General features: G+C 43.0%; 1 protein-coding gene across 1 annotated transcript; it reads right to left on the bottom strand.

Annotated features, from left to right (window-relative positions):
- Positions 1-1,942: 1,942 nt before the first annotated feature.
- LOC306982277 (major intrinsically disordered Notch2-binding receptor 1-like) lies at positions 1,943-24,623 on the bottom strand. Its single transcript, XM_079582164.1, has 6 exons — positions 24,542-24,623; positions 19,990-20,341; positions 11,211-11,626; positions 7,638-8,837; positions 5,417-5,641; positions 1,943-2,267 (listed from the first exon to the last, which is right to left on the bottom strand). The coding sequence occupies exons 2-6, from the start codon at positions 20,327-20,329 to the stop codon at positions 2,073-2,075; spliced, it is 2,376 nt and encodes a 791-aa protein (XP_079438290.1). The 5' UTR covers positions 20,330-20,341; positions 24,542-24,623; the 3' UTR covers positions 1,943-2,072.
- Between the last annotated feature and the right edge of the window lie 1,727 nt (positions 24,624-26,350).

Here is a 26,350-nt window from a genome sequence, read left to right as displayed (position 1 = left end):
TAGACGAGTTGATGCGTACCTGTCTGGTCTTTGTGGATGCCTTTATTCACGCAAAACAACCAAATATGTTATTAGCATTTGGCCTTTCCCAATGTATTCCTATAGCTCCAAACGGGGGTGAAGTTGGATACTGCCACGCTCTTCCATGGGCACGCACAAAGACCGGAGAGGTACGCATCAACTCGTCTAAGCTCAACTAATGCTGCGTCCACACCAAACGCGTTTTGGGGCCTCCAAAGCGTCAGGTTTACATTTAAAATACATGGAGGACGCGCCTCCGGGGGGCGTCAAGATGTCCCGCAGCGCGTCACGTGCCTCCTGTGCGGCGCGTTTTGAGGTTTTTCGCGCTTGGTGAGCTTTTGACGTGCCTCCAGGGCGTCGAGCGCGGCCGACGCTCGAGTTGTTGAACTTTTTGGCGAAATTTGCGAGCGTCGACCAATCAGGAGCTTTCTCCCTATGACGTAGGCTACGTTGTAGCTGAGCCACCGGGGCAGATTCTACGCCGGCCCCACAGATGTAAACAAGTCACAAGTCACGGAGGTTTAGCTTCTTTGTGAACCGGAGCTACAGCAGCTCTGGGACTTTTACAAAGACACACATCAGTGCTTCTTTATCTTTATCACCCAGGATTAAAAGCGGCGACAAGAAAGGTTATTTCAGTGGCTGAATCTGCGCTGGGAATGTGTTTGGGCCTCGAGGACGCCTGTTGTAGCATTAGCACCGGAGAAAGCTAATGCTAAGAACAATGATCACACACTGAGCTGGGCTGATGTTGTAGTTTATTACTCACATCATCTACAATTAGCTCCGGGAGAAAACCATAGCTTGTTAGTTCAGTTAGCTTGCATTGAGCTCGAGTTTTCTCCCATGACAACAAGCATTAAGCACTAATAACGTCAATGAATCCGTAACGACATAGAGCAGCTTTATGACGATCACACACTGAGCCGGCCTTTGTGGTTTATTGCAGACTTTCAATCAACAATGAACTCTAGCAGGTGTATTTCAGACAACAGCTACTTCCAAGATGCTACGAACAGACTCTGAGCTGACGCGGCCAGAGCGTTTTGACGCTCGGTGACATTTGTGACAAGCGTCTGACTTTAGTAAGCACAAGCGTCCAACGACGGGCTTGAGGTGCGTTTTTGACGCCCAAAACGCATTTGGTGTGGACGCAGCATAAGAACATATCACAGTATGGAAGACATGTGCGTCCTCAGTTACACATAGAGACCAAACATGTTGTTAGCATTTTGCCTCTCCCAGTATATTCCTATGGCTCCAAACGGGCTGAAGTTAGAAGGGACCAAGCTCTTCCACGGGCACGCACAACAACCAGACAGGTACGTATCAACTCATCTAAGCTCAGGTAAGAACATATCTCAGTATGGAAAAGCGGTGGCCTGTTCCTTTAAAACTCCAAAACTCTGCACAGGAATGGGCTAGAGACTTACTCTTTTTTTTTGACATACTCAGGAATTCATGCTCCTTTGTCTTCTTTATACCGACATTAAAATTAACATGCTATGGGAGAAAAATAGCAAACAATCTCCACATTGACCACTGAGTGAAAATGGACAAACCTTTCCAAAACCTTTGCCTGCAGTGTCCCCTCTTACAATTTTTAAAGATGAGAGATTCTAGATCCAGGACAGTGTGTTTTTTTAATACCACACATTCCCATTTAAAGCAGAAAGCTCATGTAGCTGTCAACAGTAACAGGAAGTCCGAGTTGAAAACAGGAAGGAGCAAATGAGAGACGACGTAGACATACCGCTAAGTAGTATCTTCTGTACACGTGTTGATGTGCTCATTCTGTCTGGCGAAAAAAAAAAAAAGAAGACTGAATCGTGGAGAATCCAAGGAAACGTATGTCCATGCCAGATCAGCCATAACAAATTCTGCAGAAGAAGAACAAGAGCTTATAGAGGACACTACAAATCAAGAAGACTCAGAATATCTTGGTCTGTTAAGTAAATACAAAATCTTAAGTCCCATCTACTTAACTGATCACATTCAGGCAACTCTTTTAACTAAAGTTCTGTTTTTTTGTTGCATTCGTGAAGCCTCTCTCATTTCTTCACGGTGCACAGGGGGATGACGATGATGAGTATGATGGCCACCGTGACGCCGATCAGAGCGCTCAGCTTGCAGAGTTTGGTCCTTCGCAGCGAGGCCTGGCTCCGCCGCAGTAAACCGTCGTACCCCGGGGTGTACAGGTCGTCCATCCAGAACTCCAGGTTGTTGGGGTTCAGCGACTCCTGCCCCTGAAAGAGCGAGCGAAATGCGGTTATGGTTCGACTTCAGAGTCCCTGTGGGGAAGCGTGTCCTCTGCATTTGGTGGAAAACCTGACGACCATGCACTAGAGCAGGGCTTCTCAACCTGGGGGTCGGGACCCACTAGGGGGTCGCGAGACAAATTTGGGGGGTCGCCAGAGCATATAGATAAATATAGATAGATAGTTGTATAGGTTAACCTCTTAACTCCCGCCTGAACCGAGAGGATCTTTTTCCTCACGTCAGCAGATTTTCTTTCTATCATTTTTTTGTTGGGAATTCAACTCATTTTTTTTTAACTTTTTCATAATTTTTTTGTCATTTTTTTTTCACATTTTTGTGTCACATTTTTGTCATTTTTTCGTAAATTTTTTATCATTTTTTTGTCACATTTTGTCACATTTTTGTAAAAAAAAAAATCACATTTTTGTAATTTTTTTGTCACATTTTTGTAATTTTTTTGTCACATTTTTCTAATTTTTTTGTCACATTTTTGAAATTTTTTGGTCATTTTTTGGTCACATTTTCATCAATTTTTTTGTCAATTTCTTCCACTTTTTCATACATTTTTCGTCACGTTTTTGTCAATGTTTTCTCACTTTTTCTCACATTTCCGTCATTGTTTTCGTCTCATTTTTGTCGCTTTTTTCCCGAAGCTTTTGGACTGGGGTAAAGCCAAACTGGAGAAAATGTGCTCGGTTCAGGCGGGAGTTAAGGGGTTAATGTCCCTGTGTTTCCCATGGTCTGACCCGGGTGGGGGTCACGATCCTAATTAACTGTTATAATGGGGGTCGCGGCTCTAAAAGGTTGAGAACCACTGCACTAGAGGAGGACGACGTGACGACCGTCTTGCGATCACCAGAGCTGACGATCTGTCATTTTTGTGGGAACGTTTTATCACAATCCAAAGCACTTCTGCACAGTTGACCCTGTTCACTGTCAGTGAAGGAAACTCAAGCGGCAAACTTTCTGCAACACACTGTGCCCAAGGCTGGGAGAGCACTGGACTGATCAATAGGCAGGTAATTAGCAGTGATCAGCTCAGTTGTTAGAACTTAGAACTACAAAGACTTAGAACTACAAAGATGTTTACCCACAGGTGAGAGTAGCAATACGAGCGATCGCGATGTCGTCACATCCGTTGGCCGTGGTTATGCATTTTACATTTTCATATTTCATAAACATTTGATTAAAATCCTGTAATCAGCAAAAACAATTTCCATAAACAGGGCACTGCTTCTCTTGCGCTGTAACAGATCTATCATTTTATAAAACCGTGTTAGAGGCCTGTATGCATCAGCTGCCTACCAAACATCCGGCGAAAATTGAGGAAGTAAACAATAACAGCGATCGCTCGTATTAAAAGAGGGAGGGACCTGAGCCAAGTGAAACTCCTCCCTGTGGTCTGTGTCTAGTCTGCTGGCTTATAGCTTACACTTAAATGTCACTGACAAAGCCTTTTGGATGAGAGGCGAAACATTCGACTCTTAAACTACAGAGTACAGAAGATGACTCAACAACCTTCATTGAGCCTGGTGGAGCAGAAAAGTGCTTTCATTAAAGGAATAGGCCACCGTTTTTACCTAACCTTAGTCGAGTTAATATATCCCCGTCTGGTCTTTGTCCGTGCGCTCTGTCACGCAAACGGAGCACATACGCAGCCTCTCCCACATGTCATATAGCTCCAAAAAAGCTCACGATAGAAGCTACCAAGCTCTTCCACGTGTTCCCTGTTTAAATAAAGTTACGTGAAGTGTTTTCATGCGAAGTATATTTACACAGAAATGTAACATGTCGATTTTATAAGCAGATAAAAAGGGGGACTAGCGTAATGATACGAGGAGCAAAACGTCCGCGCAGTAACTCCTAAAGACTTCCCCCGCTCACTTCCGTCAATAGAAGCTGCGTGACTTGTAGAGAGCGAGCAGAGAACAGTTGAAGAAGCGTGGATAACTTGTGAACAATGCCTTTTACGTGCATGGTGCCGGGCTGTGATAACAAGCAGAAAGTATATAGTGTAGTAATGTTTCACAGATTTCCAACTCACCCCGGACGACGACACAGGACTCAGGACCTCCACCATGAGGCAGGAATGCGAGAGCACTTTCCGAAAATACATTTTTTGTTTGTTGTAAAAGGCTCTGTACAAGTCACTGTTACTGCATGGATGTTGTGCTCCTGTATCATTACGCCTCACAATATAGTACCCCTTTTTATCTGCTTATAAAATTGACATGTTACATTTCTGTGTAAATATATTTCGCATGAAAACACTTCACGTAACTTTATTTAAATAGGGAACACGTGGAAGAGCTTGGTAGCTTCTATCGTTTTTTGGAGCTATATGACATGTGGGAGAGGCTGCGTATGTGCTCCGTTTGCGTGACAGAGCGCACGGACAAAGACCAAACGGGGATATATTAACTCGACTAAGGTTAGGTAAGAACATATCTTAGTATGTAAAAACGGGGGCCTATTCCTTTAAGAGCAAACAATTTTAAAACTGGCCTCTATACATTCCTCTATATATATCCATGAGTCATGTACAGACACATGTACAGACACATGTAACTGTCCAGGGGACATTGGTATAATTTAATTTTGTTGAAAATTTGTAGGAGAAAAAAAAAGGACTCTTATTGTGAAAAGGTCAGACAGTGACAAAGCATCAAATTACAGCAGCTTGACATAAGATAAGTTAAGATAAGCCGTTATTGATCTCACAATGGATAAATTCAGCTCTCAAGAAACACTCAGGGTGTGCAAAAAAAAGACAAGAAATGTGCAATTAATGTGCAAGTCGTAAATAAGGGTGCAAATTCGGCAGTGCAAATACTATCAGTCTTAGTGCAGGTAAAGTGACACTGATACAGAGATTAAAATGACACTTATACAGAGATTATTGCACGTCATTTTTGCATAGTAGTTCTTGCACATGAGTTACGGACAGCAGTGGACTTGCGGTAGTGCTCCTTCTTGCACTGAGGGGGTCTCAGTCTAAAGGGTGCGTTTGCTCAAGGTCTATGTATATTATTGTAACTATCTGATTAAATACCAACTAATCACCTCTGTTAAGACTAGTATTTATTGCTAGTAGTAGTAGTAGCAGTTGTAGTAGCAGTAGTCTTTGAGTGCTGACCTGCAGGTTGAGGGGAGATATACGCGCCTCTCGCTCGTCAACGGTCCACACTGGTCTTCCTCTGCTCTCTCCCCTGTCCTCCGCCCTCTTGTCCTTGGCCTTTCTCGAGGAGTTCGGCCCCTGGCTGCCGTCCCGGCTCCTGAACAGGGACGAGTTAAACACCTGCTCCATGAGGGAGGACGACTTCTGAGACAGGAGGTTTGTGGTGCTGCTGGACTGGTCCACCTGCACACAGTATAGAGTTGTGGAGAAGTCCAACGCTTGGTGGGCCCGGTCATTTCATTAGATTTTTTTACCGTATTGTGGAATAGTTCGATTTCATGAGAAAACCTTTGATATGTATCTGTCTTGTATAGATCCGAAGACTGAGCTGGAGTTTGTAGTGGAGCCGATGGGAAGAGCCCTCTCCATAGCCACAGTAATGAGGTTGATTTTACCACAATGTCGGAGCTCCTCTGCCACAGTGAAGCTGAAATCAATATCCGCAGACTGTCTGGAGATTTTTCATTGTTTGCCAGAATTGTTTTATGTTTGTTTGTGTAGACAGACACAACCAGAGATATAAGAAGTCATACAATTAAGGGCCATTATCACAGTCGTTCACTAGATTTGATCAATGAGCTCGGCTGATGTTACAAAGAAATGAGAACTTTTGATACAGCAACATGAACCCAAAGAGCCAGAACAGACTGAGTCCTCCAGCGGCAAGCCAAAGTCATATCTGTCAATCACGCCCACAGGGAAATCGCTGAGATCCCGCTTGCTCCCAGACTACATGTCTTTGAAAAAAAACAGGCAGGTTCTGTTCCGTGCACTGGGATGCAATTGTGGACAGCAAATTACCCACACATGCGTGCACGCACACATTTATTACCGTAAATGCTCTAATATAGGCACAGGCCTTTATTTATTCGAGGGCATCTAGGACCAGGCCTTTATTGGAACCAGGCCACAGTTAGAGACAGGCCTTTATTTCTATTTGAGCAAAACGGACGACCAGGAAAACGAAGAAAAATGAGATTTGTGTCCATTTGCACCTAAAATATTAGGTTAATTTATTAATTAACATTTCAAACCCTCTCCCAGCGGCTGGAACATTGACGCTTTTTATTTTGTCGGGACAACAGGAAGTGTTTCGTTGCTGTTAGCGGAGCTTTGACATCAATGTCACTGCAGGTTTCTGTTTCGTTTTTACAGCGGACTTGGATTATTTGTTGTTATCTTGTGTAAAAGGTGAGTTTAGACGGAGCGTTTGTGTTTGTGATCGATCATTAGACTGACCCGAGAGAAGACGAGACGGTCGCGCTGATCGGAGGAGTTATTTTGAGGCGTGGGACTGACCTGCACACGGAGCAGCTGGACGTGCTTTGAAGACGCGATGGAGACTTTATTAAAACCCTGGAGGGTCACACAACATTTGTTGCCCTGTTTCCAAATATAGTCACAGGAGGTTTGAAAAGTGGCTAAATCTGTGTCAAAGATACGCTCGGATCAGCTCCTCAGCAGCGTCCCCCTCAGCCCGGGTTCCCGTTTGTTTACTTCCTGCACTTGAGTTATCATTTACACTAGTATGGGACAAATTCCTAACATGGGGAATATTTCTACAGCTATAGTTTCTAATAAAAGCCCCGGCCTGTTTTAGAGACCGGCTTTAATTTGCCTCCACGAGCCGCGAACCCGGCCTCTGTCAGAGACCCGGCCTCTGTCAGAGAATAATGGAATACAGGCCAGTAATTTACGGCATGTATGTTATGTTGTTTAATGGCCTGAAAATTTAGTGAGCACCCCATGGAAGACCTCAGCACACCCTAAGCGTCTCCTGGGAAAATGTCTGGTGCTGCCTCAAACGGGCCTCGAACAGCGGCCCAGTCCCAGTACTCTTACGAAAGCATGTCAAACCGGGAGCTCGCACTGAAACTGCTACTACAGCTACATGTAGAAGTGAGTGTTTTTGCTTGCAATTAATTCCTTTCAGTTTAAATTCTGATTTAATTTGCAGTGCACATTTAAAAGCAATAACATTTGAGAGAAAACGAAAAATAGCACAGCTGAAAAAAAAAAAAAAGAATCTCGTGCATTTCAGAACACTGAGCTCCAAACTACATATAAAGTGCCTTGCATTGCAGGATATAATCTACTGAAGTAACTACATCCTTTGCCATTCTGCATAATTGCAGCCATTGATATGGTAATTTTGATTCATCAACACCTTAATCCTCACCTTTCCCAGTTTGCCATTGGTCGCTTTGCCGTCTTTACTTTTGGAGTAGGACACACTCCAGTCTTTTGCAGAGTTGGACAGGGTCAGCGGTGGCTTCGCGTCTGTCGCTTTCTCCTCATTTTTCGAAGCGCGTCTCGACACACCCTCCTTCTTCCCCTCAGTGGAACCGTCTGCCGGGTCGGGAGGGTTCCAGCGGCTCCACTCCAGGCTGCTGCTGCTCGTGGCTGGGTACAGGAGCCCGGAGTGATGCCTGGAAGCCGACAGCGGTTGTGGCTCGGAGCTCTCTGACGGGGTGACGGGATGGCTCATGAACGAACTCACCCCACTTAGGGGTTCCAACCACCGGCTTCCGCTGCTGCTGCCCTGCCTCTCTCCACCGGTGATTAAGGGCTGCTGGATCTTCTCGTCCAACCGTTGCAATGCCGAGAGAACTTGAGAGATTTCCGATTTCACCTCTGCTAGCGACTCAAGTTGGCGCTCGATTTGACTCATTCGTAGCAGCAGCTTGCAAACGCTCGCTTTGAGCCCGTCGTCGCTGCTTTCTAACGAGTGGAAAAGCCGCTGAAGTTGCCCCAAACGGCCTCTTCGCGCTTCGTGCGTGTCTTGGTTGAGCGCGCCGTCCGGATGGAGCACGCCGGTGGATCCACACATGCTAATGTCGTCCAAAAAACGGAAAATCACGCTAATGTCATCTTCGCAAAATTCCGGGTCGTCCAACGAGGTCATGAAGGAAAGTCTATCCGCGTGGACTAAACTCCGGAGTCGGCGTGGATCAGGGGGTTCCGTCTGGGTGGCCTGTGCCCGGAATCCCTCACCTTCCCTAGGTGTGCTCTCTTCCATGTCCCTGCCTCCGGAGAGCTTACTGATCGCAGGGCTGGATCGTCTCGGAGGCTGGGACTTTCTGGGGTCCAGAGAAGGGCTGCTCATGTCGATCCTATCCTCCAGGCTGTGGCTTTTGTTGGCCCAGACGGTCTTTAGGGGAGGCGGGTGCAGGTGGCGCGGCGACCAGGAGTCGGGCACCGATCCTGGGCCAAAGTAGGTGGAATCCTGGAGGTCGTCCAGGCTCTCGTGCTTGGTCTGTTTGGGAGAGTGGTGCGGTATCGTGGGAGATGGATACGGGTTCGGAATCACGTCAAATCTGCGGTTGTCAAATCCAGTCTTGGTGGATCCAGGGCTCGGCGATTCGCTCTGGACCGTCACCTGCGGAGGACAGACGTGACAGGTCATGGCGGTCCAATGGCCAGAACAAGAGCACAATAAAGAATAATAAAGAATAATCCGAATACTTTCAAGTGGGATTGAGCTGGTTGTAGTAAACAATTAAAAACAGTAAAATCATCTTTCTTCACACCGAAATCCTGCGGGCATGATCCGCAGCAGCTCCGGTCTGAAGGTTTAAAAACGGAGCCGGCAAAATCAAGACACTGAATTTAAAAAGAAAGGATCCTTTGGTTTTTAAGTGCAAACCAATATATGATAAGTGATAGTCTCTAAGTATAACTGTTAATAATTGAGTGCCCGGGCCTGCAATCTGATGTATATGTTCTTTGCGCATCATGAGCTGTCTACAGTGAGTAGGATTATTTTATTACGAAACAAAAACAAAACAAATCACAAGATCACTTTACACAGTGATGAGAAATCTCGTGGCATTTGAATCTTGAAAGATCTCGGGGCACCAGTTCTCGGCCCATTCTAGAATGCTCCAGAATGTTTTAGTTTTAAAGCCACAGCGTGTAACATTTCATCCAATATATAGAATAAAATGCAGCATTCATGCTAATAGTCTTATCTCGATAAATTCAAATGACTGGAATTGAGAATATGTTGCCCTAATATGAGTCATTTTGACTTGTGAAGTAGAAAAATCGGCAAATGAAATGAGCAGTTTTGCACTTGAAATAAGAAAAAGACATATTTCAAGTAGTAATTATTTGAATCATAATTTAAATCACGATTATTCAAATGATTTGCCTTAAAAATGTATAAGAATAAATATTTTAACAAATACAAAGTACAAATTAATTATAACATGCTCACGTTTCTAAATTAATGATCTATGTCACTTCTGCCCCCTGCTGGCCAGCCCTTACACCAATGAAACAGAGTCACACAGCCTGACGACGTCGTCACGCATCAGGACATTGCTCACATGTAGGGGGATGGAAATACATAATTTCAATATTTCAAACTATGTATAGTCCCTTAAGGGGAGACACTACAGGCAAAACTCAATTTTTTCAGTTTTCAGGTTTTGGGCCAAATTGGTCTCTGAACATACAAGCTTTCACCTGGAAACAAAAAATATACCTAATCTTCACAAAAACATGTTTAAATATTGCGCTGATTCAATGTTCCCCCATAGACTTATATGGGAGAATGCAATTTCAAGGGCCTTTTTCTCAAAACACATTTTTCTGTCATTGTGGTGACACTATGTCCACGTCAGTCGGACCTAAAGACTTCACATTTTCCAGCCTTGGACTGAACAATATTTGGAAGATTTTTTCAGAGGGATTTTTTATTATCTAATCCATAAGCCCAATTTATTGAGTTTTGAATGTCAAAAAATAAGGCGAAAATTTAATTTTGACAAATTTTTCCACTAAAAAAACAGCTTATTTTAAAACAAAACAAGAAATCCCAAATCCCCTCTGAAAAAGTCTCGGCAACTCATTTATCAATAAAATGAAACAACACATTTGAATGTAGCTCTATCCATTATTCAGATTTTGTCGCTGAAAAGATGGGAAATTTGGGGCATTTTTAGGCATAAAACACCTTGTTCTTATATGACAAAATAAAATGACAGAAAACTTGCAATGTATTTTTTTCTCACGTTTATGCCAGTGCCAGCAAAAGTTTCAAATTGATGTCTGTTAATATACATTTTTTCCCTATTCACCTGCAGTGTCTCGCCTTAAATCAATATGTCTAACTGATATTTAAATAGAGGAGAGCACCGTAGTGGGAAAGCCAAAAAGCTATGCCAACATCTTCATTTTATTTATACTGGTTATATTAGACTCTTTCAAATGAGGCTCGATGCTCCATTTGCAGGAGAGACCTGCTCCAAACATATCAATTACCAAGAACACGTTTTGCAAGGGCTGCAGGAAGCACTCTGCTCTTCATAGCGGAACACTGACATGCAGGATTTGATTTAAAAGACGTCAATAAATGGTGTGTGGCGTGTAATAGAATAGAATGACACATCAGAAGCTTAGACAGAATAATAATGGGCGAAATAAAAAATATAAATGCCAGGCTACATGCACAATATTTTGACAAGGCATGCAAAAGTCTGATTAAGTTGGCTACTTTTTAAAGCACACATCGTATTCTACAACCAAAGCACATTAGATGTCTGCTATTGCTGACAAATACTGTAGGTTCTCGGCTTAGCATAAACACTTAAACTAGATCGGAACCTCTGTCTTAATGGATTATGGCCCAAGAGCAAAGTGTAACATAATAGCATAGTAGAGCACAGTATCTGATTTCATTTAGTTTTAAAAGAAAAGTCTAACCCACGTCTAATGCAGGACATGAACATAAAGGCTGTGCGCTTACCTGCGGGATGAGCGGCGGCTGATTGTGAAAGTCCTTCTTGAAAACGCTCCTCTTGTGGTCCACGGAGGACTCTGGCTCGGGCTCGAACACGTCGGCGTGGTTGGACTCCCCGCTCGACTCGCTGTCGGTCTCCAGGGGCAGATACAGGCTCCCCATGGCCCCGGGCGGCGCCTGCTGCTGCTGCTGCGGGGGCCACGGGGGGAACAGCACCGTGGTGTGGGGCAGGTCGAAGGAGACGGCCCGCGCTCTGGCCGGAGGGGAGGAGGACAGGAGCGAGAGAGGGTCCGGGGGGAGGCTGCCGCGCTTACGGGCAGAGTACCCACGTGGCGGGAGGGGCAGGCGGTCCAGGCCACGCCCATCCGAGTCAGATTGGGCGCGGACTTTCTCTCTCCACGGCACGCCGAGCTGGGGCACCCCTGCAACCGAGGGAAGGAAATACAGCGGCGAGAAAAAGTAAGTACACCGTGTGGAATTTCTCACATATCTGCTTTAACTAATATCACCCAAACATTTACATTTTATCATATTATTATTGGTCAGAACAAGTAAACATTCACAGGAGAGGGAGGAATAAGTAAGTACACCGCCTGAATCTTTTTGTAAAGAGGAATGGTCCAAGATTCATCCTGATCGTTGTGAGCGTCTACAGAAAAGCACTACAGAAAAGCATTTAAGAAAAGAAGGATCAGCAGATATTTAATACAGGGGTTCACTTACTTATTCCATGCATGTTGTGAATGTCAGGTCTTTCTGCAAAATATCTTGATAAACTTACGAATTAAATTTTCTGTTGATAATATCACGTTGTCCAGGTCCTGAGGAAGCAAAACTGACTTCACAGTCAGGATAAGGTTTTGATGTTGCTGTTCCATTTGTCCTCCACACATTTTTTTCATCAGTTAGTTAATTTATTTTCTTCGGTCATTATGAACATTTAAATCACATGTCACATGTTTTCCAGAGATCTTAGACATTATACAATAAGAAAACACATACATTAAGAATTTAATCTAAATGATGCCTGACCGAAAGGGGTTTAGGCTGAAGCCAAGACTTATTCTGCCTAACCCCTTTTACAAACTGTGACTCTGTGTCCAAAGATGACACATTATACACTTTCTCTAATACCAACGATGGAAACACTTAAGCACAAAACTTAAACTTCAACAAACAAAAATTATGCTATGTATCCTCGATCGACTTCTTTTCTAATGGACTTCATTCAAGTGTTCTATACTTCTCTATCATGTTTGACTTATACATTTTCTTAAATGCTTTAATAGTTTTGGAGCCTTAAGTTGAATAGATAAACCGTTCCATAGATCAACACCTTTAACTGATAAACACCTCCTCTTAGTATTACTGTGCGCCTTAGGTTTTTGTAGCAGATCAGTTCCTCTGAGGTTGTATATAGATTCTCTAGTTTGAAACATGAGGTGTGTTCCTCCCAAACTGTTCAACCCTGGGTCCAATAGTCCACTGAATATTTTTCCAGCATCTATGAGCTCTTTCGCAAAACAAAGAAATGCCAAACTTTCTTTCTGCAAACTGTAAAAATAGACTTAGTATTCCTGTCCTCTTTGTGTCTCCAAAGGGTGTGCCGCAGGGATCCATCCTAGGTCCAATTTTGTTTTCTGTATACATAAATGTATGCATCTGTCAGCAAAGGAATTGTAGACCTGTATACAGATGACAACATTTTGTACTTCAGTGGAGCATCCCTAGAATCAGCTACTGAGAATTTAATCGAAATAGACAAACTCGTTCGACATTTTCAGGTGTTGTAACGGTCCTCTTCGATGCTGTCTTTCTTTTGGACACATTCTCTGATACAAAGATACGCCTCTACAGGAAAAGGGTGCCGCTCCCTCGACCATAGAATGTTTGTGATTGAAACAGGTGTGGACACAAAAACGCCCCCTTCCATTGGGCCCTCTCCCACCATACTGTGACCCTCCTTCAGATGTGGAGATGTTTGGAGCAGAGGACGCTCTGTAAGACCAGGGCGATCCTGTCCAATCAGGGACACCCCCTTAACCCGGTCTTCTCCCGCCAGAGCAGCGCCGTAAGCTCCAGACTCCTCTCTCTAGGATGCTCCACCGACAGATTGAAGAACTCATTTGTCCCTCGTGCCATCAGGCTCTATAATAGCGCCACTTCAGGGAGGAGCAGAGGAGGAGTATGGGAAATGTATTGAGCATTAGTATTGCAGTGCCTTAACTTCTCTAAGTGATAACTGTCTTCATTGCTTTATTATGCGTTTTAAACTGTTTGTGTGAATGTGAGCAACAGACTGCCGCATAGTTTCCTTTGGCATCAATAAAGTGCTATCTATCTATCTATCTATCTATCTATCTATCTATCTATCTATCTATCTATCTATCTATCTACACGGCGATGTCAGCGTGAGACACATATAACTGCAAATAAAAATAGTTACTTTATTTTCCTTTTTGGTGTACATTTGCATTTAATTCTATCTATGCACATAGTATGCTACAAAAGCCAAGTTTTAGTGGAACAAAATCAATGATTGTAGCAATATAGTGCAACAACACCACCTGTACCTGCACTACCTACACTGACTTTACCTCATTCATTTATGTATTAAAGTCATATATGTGAACGACCTTTGCAATAAAATTTGGAAAAAGTTGGGAAGTTGATGCTACGACGTTCTATGACTGACAAATACCAAGACACCACAACAGTGTTTCCTCAACTTTGCAAAAGGAGTGAAACAGCGCCCCCAATTTGACCCTGGTGGCCAAAAAGTGTACTGCATCCAAATTTACCATTGAGAATGAATGTAAGTGAATTAGTATTAACCAGATGCAGCACAAAAGTAGGTCACTCCTAAAGGTTATTGATGGAAGTGAGCGGGGGAAGTCTTTAGGAGTTACTGCGCGGACGTTTTGCTCCTCGTATCATTACGCCTCACAATATAGTACCCCTTTTTATTTGCTTATAAAATCGACATGTTACATTTCTGTGTAAATATACTTCGCATGAAAACACTTCACGTAACTTTATTTAAATAGGGAACGCGTGGAAGAGCTTGGTAGCTTCTATCGTGAGCTTTTTCGGAGCTATATGACATGTGGGAGAGGCTGCGTATGTGCTCCGTTTGCCTGGCAGAGCGCACGGACAAAGACCAGACGGGGATATATTAACTCGGCTAAAGTGAGGTAAGAGCATATCTCAGTATGTAAAAACGGTGGCCTATTCCTTTAATGAATGCTTTGAATTCCCTCTGTTTTCCTATTGTCCAAATGTCATTCTTCAATGCATATGTCAATGGGCGGCACGGTAGCGCAGTGGTTAGCACTCGTGCTTCACAGCTAGAAGCGCTGGGTTCGATTCCTGTTGCTCTGCCTGCGGACGCCTGTAATTTGCCGAAACAGAAAAGATGCTTTCTCCTCGGTCGACACAGCTAAGCCCATCCATTTTTTAGCATTCCCCAAATAAAGATCAACACCGGAGACCAAGGAGAGAAGGATCCAACCCCACTTCTGCTGGTTTCACCTATAAAAACGACTTGTGTGTGTGTGTGGAAACCTCAACGGAAAAGCAACTGAAATAGAGGCGCTCGGTGAGTCTGAAACCAGCTGTTCGCTCACTCACACTGGCCGTTAATGTACAATTTGTCTCGCACTTTAATGCCTCTTTGTGGCTTGTTCTGAAAGTAATTGCACCAGTTTTAAAGCCACCAATCAGTAAATGAATGTCTGTGGTGCTAAAACCAACATTTAATGTGATATATTTTGTGCACTCAAGTTTATTTGTGTTGTTGCTAAGTTTAGACACAAGATGGGGATTTATGCAATTGTGGTGATTTTCTCAAGCCTTATTTTGCCAAAATTTCTATTGCACTAAGAATTAATTTGCAAATGTGAATATTTATATTTGTTTGATGCCCTGACAAAGACACATTGTGTTGAAACACGTAGGCAGGCGGCTGTCCAATTTCCCATTAAAAGACTTAACTTAACTCTTGACTATTAAGACTAAAAACTATAAGTTTGATCTGAGCTCAGATAGGGACAATTTAAAGGGTACTTTTATCTTTTGTATTATTGAATTTGAATTTGTTTATAGTGAACTTTTTAATATATTTTATATCTAAACTTTTACCAGTGGCTCCACTCATTCTTATGCACTACGACTGTACTTACTGTATGTTAGCTACCCGCCAATTGAGAAACTATAAAATATTCTGTTATTACTTCATCCTAGGGTTACATACCAGCTACACATACAATGTAATAGTTTTATTTTGCCTGAATAAATAAATAAAATTATTAGTTCTGAGAGAGAAGGACAAATCCATCCCATTACCACCTTACTGAGCTCAAAAGTAGAGAGTGACCAATACTTCTTCCCACAATGGCACACTGTATAGCACTAAATCTATCATTAGGCACTGATAATTGAACACAATTCACATTAAGCCTGGACTAATCCAGGGCTCATTGAATTTACAATTACACGGAAGACTCAATAAAACTGTGACATTTTGGGGAGATTTGTATAATTGATTATCTCAGACAGTCAGGATGTTGTCTCTTAGACGCACAAGGAGGCAGGGGCGGACTGGCCATATGTCCATTCTGGAAGAGCACAGAAGGGCCACTGGCTCTAGGGCCACCAGTCCCGCCTTAACCGAACTTTACCCAAATCTAAAAGCTAAAAAGAAAAGCATCAAAATAACGAGAAAAAGAGGATGAAAAGTCAACAAAAACATGAGAAAAAGACGGAAAAAAAACCCTACAAAAACGTGAGAAAAACACAACAAAAAAATGATTAAAAAAACAACAAAAACATGACAAAAATGTGGCGACATCACTTTTGTAGGTCTTAGCTTTCAAATGAGGCGTTACATTGTTGCTCTCCAGTCGAGAAGCTTTTAGACTTGGGTAAAGCCCAGTATAAAAATCATGAAGCTAAAAGGAATTCCGTGGAGTATGGTGCACCACAAGGTTCAATTTTGGGACCATTATTATTTATTATTCATATTAATGATTTTGCTTCTGTTTCTACGACCACCTTTCCAGTTCTTTTTGCTGATGATACCAATCAAAAAAATAATAATAAAAAGCCGAACTGGGGAAAATGCACTCGTTAATGTTAAGGCGGGGGGTAAAAGGTTAAAATATGTATTTGTGGAAGTGCACAATTACCCTAATTTGGGCCAGGCTGGTCAGAGTCCAGGGCTGTTTTTCAGTCCCAGTCCGCCCCTGCAAGGAGGAGTATTCTGTATCCAATATATGAGGCTTTCAGTAGAAGTTTTTCATCAGAACTACTCCACAAATGTTTTATTTTTAATGTTTCACTTGTCGTCCAGTACCTGGCATCTAAACAATGGGTGTTGGTTAAGCAGTGGTTAGTTCAGTAGTTTAACACTATTGATGTTTGGGAGTATCATTCCAGATGTGGAAAAAAACAAAGTTCTTCATCATCAGTTTGTGTTTCTACTCTCGATGAGCTCGGGGTCATGTCTACGACATCCCATTAAAAGTGACCAAAAAGAGTTTCCTTCACAGAGTCCGCTCCCAAAGCTCGGAGTAGAGTCAAAGTGTGTGTCTGTAATTTTGTTTGAACAAAACTATAGAAACACCACATCTATCATCACTTTTTAGGTTTGTTTTGTCAGACACTAAGGTTAGAGATGTTAAAGATCTTTTACCTTTACATGTTTCAGCCGCCATCTGCAGGCCGTCATCAGAAGTATCACCCAGGCGTGACCAGTCTGACAGTCCCAACAGGTCATACAAATCAGGAAACGGAGCACCGACACCATCAACCGTGACGAAGGAGCGTTTCTCCTGTCCCACACCTGGGACACCCTCCTCCAATGATTACGCCCCCTGTCGCCCTGAATCCACCGGGCGGCAGGGGGCGTGACCCGTCTGTCGGACCTGTTGGGACCGTCAGACTGGTCACGCCTCGGAAGTAAGAACAGCTGAGAAGTGACACGTCACCGCTTGCCTGGCTCTGCCATACTCTTCCCTGTCCATTCCATGCAGGGAATTAGTCTGGCCACGGAGCAATTGGAGCAGTTTGAAGGGGCGGGCCTAACGCGCACAGATTGTCAGCGAAATAAACCAATTAGCGATTAGCGGACGTGACGACAGCTGTGTCCAATTAAACAAATATGAAGTGAATATAAATTCACGCGGAGAACGCGAGGCAAAACCCTTGACTACTTCATCCAATAATTAGTTTTGGCTAATGTTAACGTTAATTGAACTAAAAACATAGAGGTGCAGCGAGTGACGTAACCTTCTCATTTCTCTGTGACGGTTGTGATTGGTTCGGCTAGGCCTTAGCCGCCAATCAACAACTTGTCTACCGTGCGTGGCCAGACCCATCAGGCTACGTCACCGCACGCCGGTGATACTTCTGATGACGGCCTGCAGATGGCGGCTGAAACATGTAAAGGTAAAAGATCTTTAACATCCCTAACCTTAGTGTCTGACAAAACGAACCTAAAAAGTGATACTAGAACACAAGTAGCCACAATGAACATTACGAAGTTTACCACATCTATCAACCTGCTCCTTGCCGTCCCCCCGATCAGGGAGTTAGGGTTATGGATGGAAAAAGTGATGCAAGTTAGGTGGTTTTCCACATGCAGGCTCTTTCACCCGCTTTGTTGAGCTTTTCCATAACAAAGGCCGGGGTCAAACCGCTCTGACCAGGTATACATTTTGGGACCGACCTCTGGCAGTGTGTCATCTTCTCCACTTCACCCCGACATCCCCCACTGTCCAGGCTGGAAACATCAGTGTCATTCATAGCAACATTTCTTAAAAGAAGTTCTCAGGTCTCGGAGACATTGCAGGAACGCAGGGGCGGACTGACCATATGTCCATTCTGGAAGAGCACAGAAGGGCCACTGGCTCTAGGGCCACCGGTCTGGCCTCTGACTTTACCTTACCCTTACCCCCGGGCGTAACCGAGCTTTACCCAAATCTAAAAGCTTCTAAACTCCCGCCTGAACCGAGAGGATCTTTTTCTTCACGTCATCAGATTTTTTTTCCATCATTTTTTTGTTGGGTATTCAACTCATTTTTGTAACTCTTTTTTTGTTGTTGTCATTTTTTGTCACATTTTTGTCATTTTTTTTGGTCATTTTTTTGTCTAATTGTTGTCCTTTGTTGGTCAAATTTTAATCAAATATTTGTCACATTTTTGTAAATTTTTTTGTTATTTTTTTGTTATTTTTTTGTCACTTTTGTCATTTTTTTGTCATTTCTTTTGTCATTTTTGCCACTTTTTCATCAATTTTTCGTCACTTTTTTGTCAAACTTTTCTCACTTTTTTGTCACATTTCCATCATTGTTTTTGTCTTAGTTCTGTCGCTATTTTCACACCTTTTTTCCAGAAGCTTTTGGACTGGGGTAAAGCCAAACTGGAGAAATTGTGCTCGGTTCAGGTGGGAGTTAAGGGGTTAAAAGAAAAGCATCCAAAAACAAAAAATGCGCTGGAAAAGCAACAAAAAAGTGACAAAAACACAACAAAACGTGACGACAAAGCAATGAAAAAAGCGATGAAAAAACAATAACATGAAAAAAACACTGAAAAACAAGAGACGAAAACACAACGAAAAAGTGACGAAAACACGCCAAAAAGCCACAAAAAAGTAATGAAAAAGCAACAAAAACATGACAAAAATGCAGCGACAACGTGACAAAAAGATACCGTCACTTTTCTAGATTTTAGCTTTCAAATGAGACGTTACAGTGTTGCTTTAACCGAGAGCATTTTCTCCAGTCAAAGCTTCTTGACTGGAGAAAATGCTCTCGGTTAAGGCGGGGGGTCAGAGGTTAACCCAGGGGTGTCAAACTCATTTTGGGTCGTGGGCCAAAATTTAGCTCCCACGGTGGGTCGCGGGCCACATATAATAGAGAAAATGTTTCCAATAAATGAATAATAATAAGCTGTGATTTGATCTAAGCCCCAACTTGACTGTAGCTTCATTAATGACAACGGCTTACACTTTACAAGCCTGTGTCACAAGTTCCTGAAAGTGCAGTAGTCTTTTTTCATTCACTTGGTGGTGGTAAGCTGTTATTGAAGCCACAGCCGCCCTGGGGCAGACTGTCCATTTACCACATGGCTATATAATGTGTTGTTCATATCCTGAGTTCTTATTATGTCAGTGCCCTCTGCTGGACACGTGTGGAACTCTATCCTTTTTTTTAATTTAATGCCCCCTAGTGGCTAGAATGAGCATTCTGGTTGTTCTTAAAAAATTCATAACTCTGCACAGGAATGGGCTAGAGATTTACTTTTTTTTTTTTGACATAATCTGGAATTTATGCTCTACAGGGCAGGGGCCGGATTAAATCATCTCGCTGGCCGGATGTTTGACACCCCTGGGTTAACATATGTATTTGTGTAAGTGTCACATTTACGCTAATTTGGGCCAGGCTGGCCAGAGTCCAGGGCTGTTTTTCGGTCCCAGTCCGCCCCTGCAGGAACGTCACAGAAACTTCTCACAGGTTGAGGACAACAAATAGTGTTTGTGACTGCTTGAGACCGCATGAAGACGTCTCGGAGATCCTTCCGTAAAACCAGGGGAGTCCTGGCACTATAAGGGACCCTATGGAACATCTTTTTCAGTGCACGTACAGGAAACCGGAGCACCATGAGGTAACCTCCGGACACAGACACAGGAATAACATGAACTCCACACAGAAAGCCCCCCCACAAACCCAAAACCTTCTTGCTGTGAGGCACCGCCGTCACGACACAAACGTTTGACTCCACCCACCTGGCAGCGGAGGCCCCGGCAACTGGTCGACCGGCTCGGGCCCGCCCCCCGTCATCTGTATGAGGTTGAAGATGGTGACGATGTCCGCCGCCACGCCGATGGGAGACAGCCGCTGCCCCCTGGTGGTGACGCGCTCTCGGAACAGCGTGGCGGGGAAGCACGGGTCTCGGGTGGCGGCGGCGAACAGCAGGCTCCTGAGCTCCACCAGGTGCTCCAGCGGGAAGCGGCTGCTCACCATCCGACACAGGTCCTGGAAGCTCAGCCACTGCCTCATCCCGGCCAGCTCGTCCAGGATCCCCAGCAGCACCTCCGGGTACTGCTCCTGCAGGGCATCTGACATGGTGGCTCAGCGCTGGGGACACAGGACAGTTACACAGGGCGTGCACCTGTCATTCTCTGAACATCCACGAAACGCAGCGAAAAAACTTGAAATGAGAATATATGACCTTGAATGATTTGAAATGAAAAGTAATGGGTTGCGTTCACGTTCTAGGCTTTGATGATGTCCAGGGGCTGGACTGGGACTGAAAAACGGCCCTGGACTCTGACCAGCCTGGCCCAAATTAGCGTAAATGCGACACTTCTTGACCGAAGAGCAACAGTGTAATGCCTGATTTGAAAGCTAAGACCTACAAATGTGATTGAAACTTTTTGTCACGTCGCCACATTTTTGTCACATTTTTGTCATGTTTTTTTGTTGCTTTTTCATCATTTTTTTAATGTGTTTTCGTCACATTTTTCGTCACTTTTTGTGGTTTTTTTCATTGCTTTTTTTCGTGACTTTGTTATGTTTTTGTCATGTTTTTTTGTTGTTGTTGTTTTGTTGCTTTGTAGTAGTGTTTTCGTCACATTTTTGTTGTGTTTTTGTGGATTTTTTTGTTGGTGTTTCATGGCTTTTTATCGTTGCTTTATTGTCACGTTTTTTGTTGCTTTTCCGGCACATTTGTTGTTCCGTTTTCGTCCTCGTCGCTATTTTGATGTTTCCTTTTAAGCTTTTAGATTTAGGTAAAGCTTGGTTAAGGCGGGGGGTAAGAGGAGAAAATCGAGAGGCCAGACTGGCCCTAGAGCCGGTGGCCCTTCTGTGCTCTTCCAGAATGAACATATGGCCAGTCCGCCCCTGATGATGTCATAATTTCAGTTGGAGAGCAGGGACCAATACAACGCTTTGCGAGAGAAGCAGTTTTTGAAAGAAATCTAAAAGAAAACTGACAAATGTTGCAATTGATTGTTGTTTGGAAGTGATTGAATTAACAAACTTGAAAGTCCTTTCAAAAATTTTCAATAACATCACGCACATGATTTAAAATTTTATCACCACTTTTATGAGAAAGCTAGTTTATATGTGGTGACAAAGCAGACGCTGAACATTAAGAATGTTTTTGGTTTCATGTGGATTGCCATAGTAAGGATGGAGATATTGGACTAAAACCACACACCAAAAAAAATCTGCAGTTTGAAGAGTTCTGGTTTGAAGGTGGTCGGGTAGTTGAGCTGCACAAGTACGTCATTAAGACAGCAAGTCATTTTGAATTCTTAAAGGGGCTAGACGCAAGTTTGTCATTTTATACTCACTGCTGCCACCTCAGGTCTTATGCATAACTGCAGCTTTTATATTAAGCTTGTGCATGACGGCACTTCAGACCCAAATTAACACCTTTGTGAGTGACAGTGCAGGATTTTAGAGGCAGTTGTGGAAAATACATAATTTTAACATTTCATAAACTCTGTATAGTCCCTTTAAAGCGAGACATTGCAGGTGAATAGTGGACATTTTTAAATTTAAAGACACATTTTGAAATTTTTGCTTTACTGCCATGAATATGAGAAAAGACTTTTCTGTCACTTTATGTTTCCATATAAAAATAAGCCGTTTTATGCCTAAAAATTCCACAAATTTCCCCTATGAAGCCAGATTCAAAAGCAGTTTTTTAGTGGAAAAATCTGTAAAAATCCAGTCCAAGGCTGGAAAATTACTGACGTGGAGATGTGTGAGAAAAATGCATTTTGAAGAGAATGAACTTTAAAGTCCTTAATAATTTTGTGTTGCGGTAATCCCAATTAAAAAAAAAATAGACACAAATACAGGACAGTTATACAAAGGTTAAGGTAAAAAAAAAGGGGAAAAACATATATATTTAATTGAACTTTTTTGCTCTAGGTTACACCAAACATATTGCAAGTCAAGTTTTCACTACAAAATAAGACATTTTTTTAAAATGTTGGCCTTGGTTTGGATAGCCATATATTAATAATGGATTGATCCATGATTTTAGCAGCCTGTAAATCCACTGTACAATCTAGTACATCACTGTTCCTGGAACTATGTCCAGTAGACATGGCACAGACCAGATTGTAGCCCTATACATGATTCCATTGCTGAGCTACAGCTCGTCGAAGGTGCTCACCAAAGCAAAAGACACCCGGGAGCAGAAAAGGGGGTTAAAACTCTATATTATAAATTGTCTTAAAATATTGGGAGTTAGAGCCAGTGTTAATTTGGTCGACTAAAATATTTTGTCTTAATTTTTTTGCCGACTAAAATTGGACTAAAACTAAATTAAAACTTTCTCATGAGACTAAAACTATGACTTAAATGTCCAGATATTTTAGTCGACTAAAACAAGACTAAATAAAAATGAAAAGAAGAGACTAAAATCATCCAAACTTCTATTGAGCGTCTGAAAAAGCCTCAGATCATGTAAATTCTCTGCCAAAGGATCAGCTCTGAGCTTTGTTCATGCGGAGCAGCTCCATGAAGCAGATCATAATGAATATTATAAATGCAAAGTCGACTAAATTAGTCTTCATTTTAGTCGACTAAATTGACATGCAATTTTAATCGACTAAAACTAGACTAAAATTGAAAAGTTTTTTTTGACTAAATCTCGACTAAAATTAAATTACATTTTAATCAAAAGACTAAGACTAAAACTAAATTAAAATATGTTGTCAAAATTAACAGTGGTTAGAGCAAATCACTTCTCATGTGTTCATTAGCTACACATGTGGAGGAACTCAAAAAAAAAAGTTTCATCCAAATCTGAGAGGCTTATGGGTGAAACCACACGGAATGACCCCTGTGAGAAAATGTCCTTTGAATTTCCAATTTCCCATATAATTCTGTGTAGAAACGTTGAATCTGCAGATTAATAAATTTGCAGCTTATTGTGAATATTATGCCTTTTTTGTTTGTTTCCAGGAGGGAGTTTATAGATTAACCTCTTCGCCCGACCCCTTAACCAAGCACGTTTTGTCCAGTTCGGCATCACCAGATCTAAAACGAAGAGAGTGTCAAAATATCGATAAAAATGAGGATGAAAACGCAACAAAAAGAGCGACAAAAACGTGCCTGAAAAGCCACAATAACTCAATAAAAAGCGGCAAAATCATGAGTAAAGAGTGATGAAAAAGCCACAAAAAACTGACATAAATGTGATGAAAAAACTGACAAAAACACAGTAGTCAAAAGTTACGATTGATGTTGCAGGTCTTGAGGCGTTACACTCGCCAAGCTTTCCGGTCTCTCCAGCTTTTAAATTTGGGTAAAGCCGACCTGGAGAAAATGTGCTGGGTTGAGGCAGGGGGGTAAGAGGTTTAAGCAAATTTCGCCTTTTGTCACTTCCAAGTTAAGTTAAGTTTCTGTGTGTCCGTTTGTGGTCCAAAAATATGGAATAAATGACACGTAGACCTTAAACGATGTCCAAATATCAGACAGTTTAAATATCTATACAAAGAATGGATATTCTCTAAGTATGTATCGGAAGAAAATCTCTGACTTTTCATGTTCAGCTGTTGCAAACCTGATGTTGATTGGTAGTATTCACACTGTATATGACAACTTGATTTAGATCACAGTGCTCAAATTACTGTTTTAAGGAAGCCTAAAAAGTAAATAGGAAAAGAGATTGACAGTACTTAAAAGGGGTGGGACTAAATAAGTGTTTACTTCCCCCCCACTCCTTTTCGGACAGCCTCATCTCAAAGGTGCAAAAGGTAAAACAAAATTGTTTGTACTAAGATGTAAATGTGTTGAGCTGCACGTCTGAAACTGAGCTCACAACTGCCACAATCACGGCAGGTTGTATTCTGAGTTCGTATGAGTTTGTGTTTTTATGTTTTGTTTATGGTCCGAATAAAGATTATTCATTCATTCATTCATTCCAGATGAATTCACATTGGGAGCAGTGACCAAATGTATTTCTCAAACGAGCGTACATGTACTTCAGAAAAATAAGTTACTCAAGAATAAGTAAAAAGTGAAGTATAAAACCAAGTTGCTGAAGTTTTTCCCTGAGATGATCGTTCTGACCTTGTTTTAGGCCCAAAATAACTCTTGTCTGATCCAATGACGCCTTAATCTGCGCACGTCTCCGTCTCCAGAGCTTTTCCTGACATTCTGCAGGACATACCCTCACCGCCTTAACCATTGTCAGCCTCAATCATTTGTTTTTTCTTCTTTTTACCACTATAATGTGCTCCTAAGACTCGGCTCACAAAGCAAGGCACAGTTTGCTTCGAGTCCGAGAAGAAAGAGAGAAAGCGACCCACTTACTTTGCTCCACTTTCAGGGAGAATCACGTTCGGCGGCTCCTCCGAAGAGTCGACGTAAAATCCATTTTGTTACAACGCTGCGGGTCGCCACGGTCTAGGCCAGGCCATGGTCGGTCATAGTCTTTTCCTCCGGCGCGGGAGGATCGACGGACGGCAGCCGCAGCCCGAATGGAGCGACACGAAAAAAGGGAGGACGGAGCTAGATAAACCAGGTCACCGCTCGCTCTCCCCTACGGAGTTTTAAAAATAAACCCATCCGGTTTTCCCTCACGCCGAAACCGGCCGCGGCGTTTGCAAAGTCACCGGTAAAAAAAAAAACACACAAAAAAGCCGAGCGTTTGTGTTCCTTCCACGCGCCAAACAAACCGTCTACCCGTGGCTCCGCTCCAACTGTGCCATATTTCTCTCCAAGTGTTTCGCCTCCACCGACCACGACAATAATTGCTCACAAGTGGAGCGCTTGAATGGGGGTTTTAAAAAATTGATGCGCGCTAATTGATGCCGCTAAAAGTCGGAGATGACAGTAATAAGATTGCGAGGAGGAGGAGAGTGATGCTGCCGGATTAGACTTTTCGCCATTACTATGCATTATGGCCCATAAAAACACACAGGCACTTAAGGGCCATTAGCGCGAGAGGGAGCGGCTCCGGATCAGTGAAGCCGACTCTGGCTCACAGACACGCGGCGGGGCCTCCATCGGCGAGTGCTCCCCCCCGGATCGATACGAGTGAATGGAAGAGGGCACTGTGGTAATGTACAAGAACGTAGCTGGCCTGTAATGTCGTGATGATGCAGATTGTGTGTAGTTTGGAGTTGCGGAGATCTGTGTCAATTTGGTTAAGTGCAGTTGAGTATATAAATGTTTTCCCTGGTCATCAGTGACGGGGTCCACTATCTGCTGTGTTTATCCAGCCGCACCACAGAGCACCACCTCGCCATAATATGTGAATAATTTGGTATCTACACCGCATTCCAAATGATTATGCAAATGATATTTTTAAAGATTTTCTTAATTATCATCTCAAATGACAGTCAGCATTTCAAGTCTTTAACTGTTGAATGTGAAAACCTGCCAGTGATAACAGTATTTTATCATCATTTCAATACATTTTAAAGCTTGTAATTAACTGAAAATGGTCATTTGTTGAATTTGTAGCATTAGGACGTCATATTTACTGAAATCAAAAGCTATTTCAATCAAAAAAATCTTAACAGGTCAAGTTATATTTTAACATAGAAGCCCTTCTTTGAGCAGCTTCAAAATTCTTAAATCCATTAAACTTCCATCCATCCATTTTCTTCCGCTATATCCGGGGCCGGGTCGCGGGGGCAGCAGTCTCAGCAGAGATGCCCAGACTTCCCGATCCACGCACACCTCCTCCAGCTGTTCTGGGGGGACCCCGAGGCGACACCAGGCCAGCTCGGAGACATAGTCCCACCAGCGTGTCCTGGGCCTTCCACGAGGCCTGGTCCCACTAGGACATGCCTGGAACACCTCCCGCGGCCAGGAGGCATCCGGAACAGATGCCCGAGCCACCTCAGCTGCTCCTTTTGACGTGAAGGAGCAGCGACTCTACTCCGAGCTCCTCCCGGGTAACTGAGCTCCTCACCCGATATCGAAGGGTGCTCCCAGCCACCCTGCGAAGGAAACTCATTTCGGCCGCTTGCATTCGCGATCTGACCATAGGTGAGAGTGGGAACGTAGATTGATCAGTGGTCCGTTAAACTTTAATCCATTAAAGTTTTTGGACAGTTTCTGCTTGGATTTGTTTGCAGGATGTCAGAAAAGCCTCCCAGAGCTGCTGTTTGG

This window comes from Gobius niger, assembly GCF_951799975.1.
Source record: "Gobius niger genome assembly, chromosome: 24".
NCBI lineage: Eukaryota > Metazoa > Chordata > Actinopteri > Gobiiformes > Gobiidae > Gobius > Gobius niger.
The sequence above is the reverse complement of the archived record's forward strand: the minus strand, read 5'-3'. Positions and strand labels throughout refer to the sequence as shown.

What these genes read in the sequence shown, in the direction of transcription:
- LOC306982277 (XM_079582164.1), bottom strand. Translation starts at nt 20,329, where the DNA reads ATGTCAGATGCCCTGCAGGAGCAGTACCCGGAGGTGCTGCTGGGGATC. An exon ending in CCAATGGCAAACTGGGAAAG is followed by an intron (nt 5,642 to 7,637) that starts GTGAGGATTAAG and finishes TACTGTGTGCAG; the next exon opens with GTGGACCAGTCCAGCAGCAC. An exon ending in TATCTCCCCTCAACCTGCAG is followed by an intron (nt 2,268 to 5,416) that starts GTCAGCACTCAA and finishes TCGCTCTTTCAG; the next exon opens with GGGCAGGAGTCGCTGAACCC.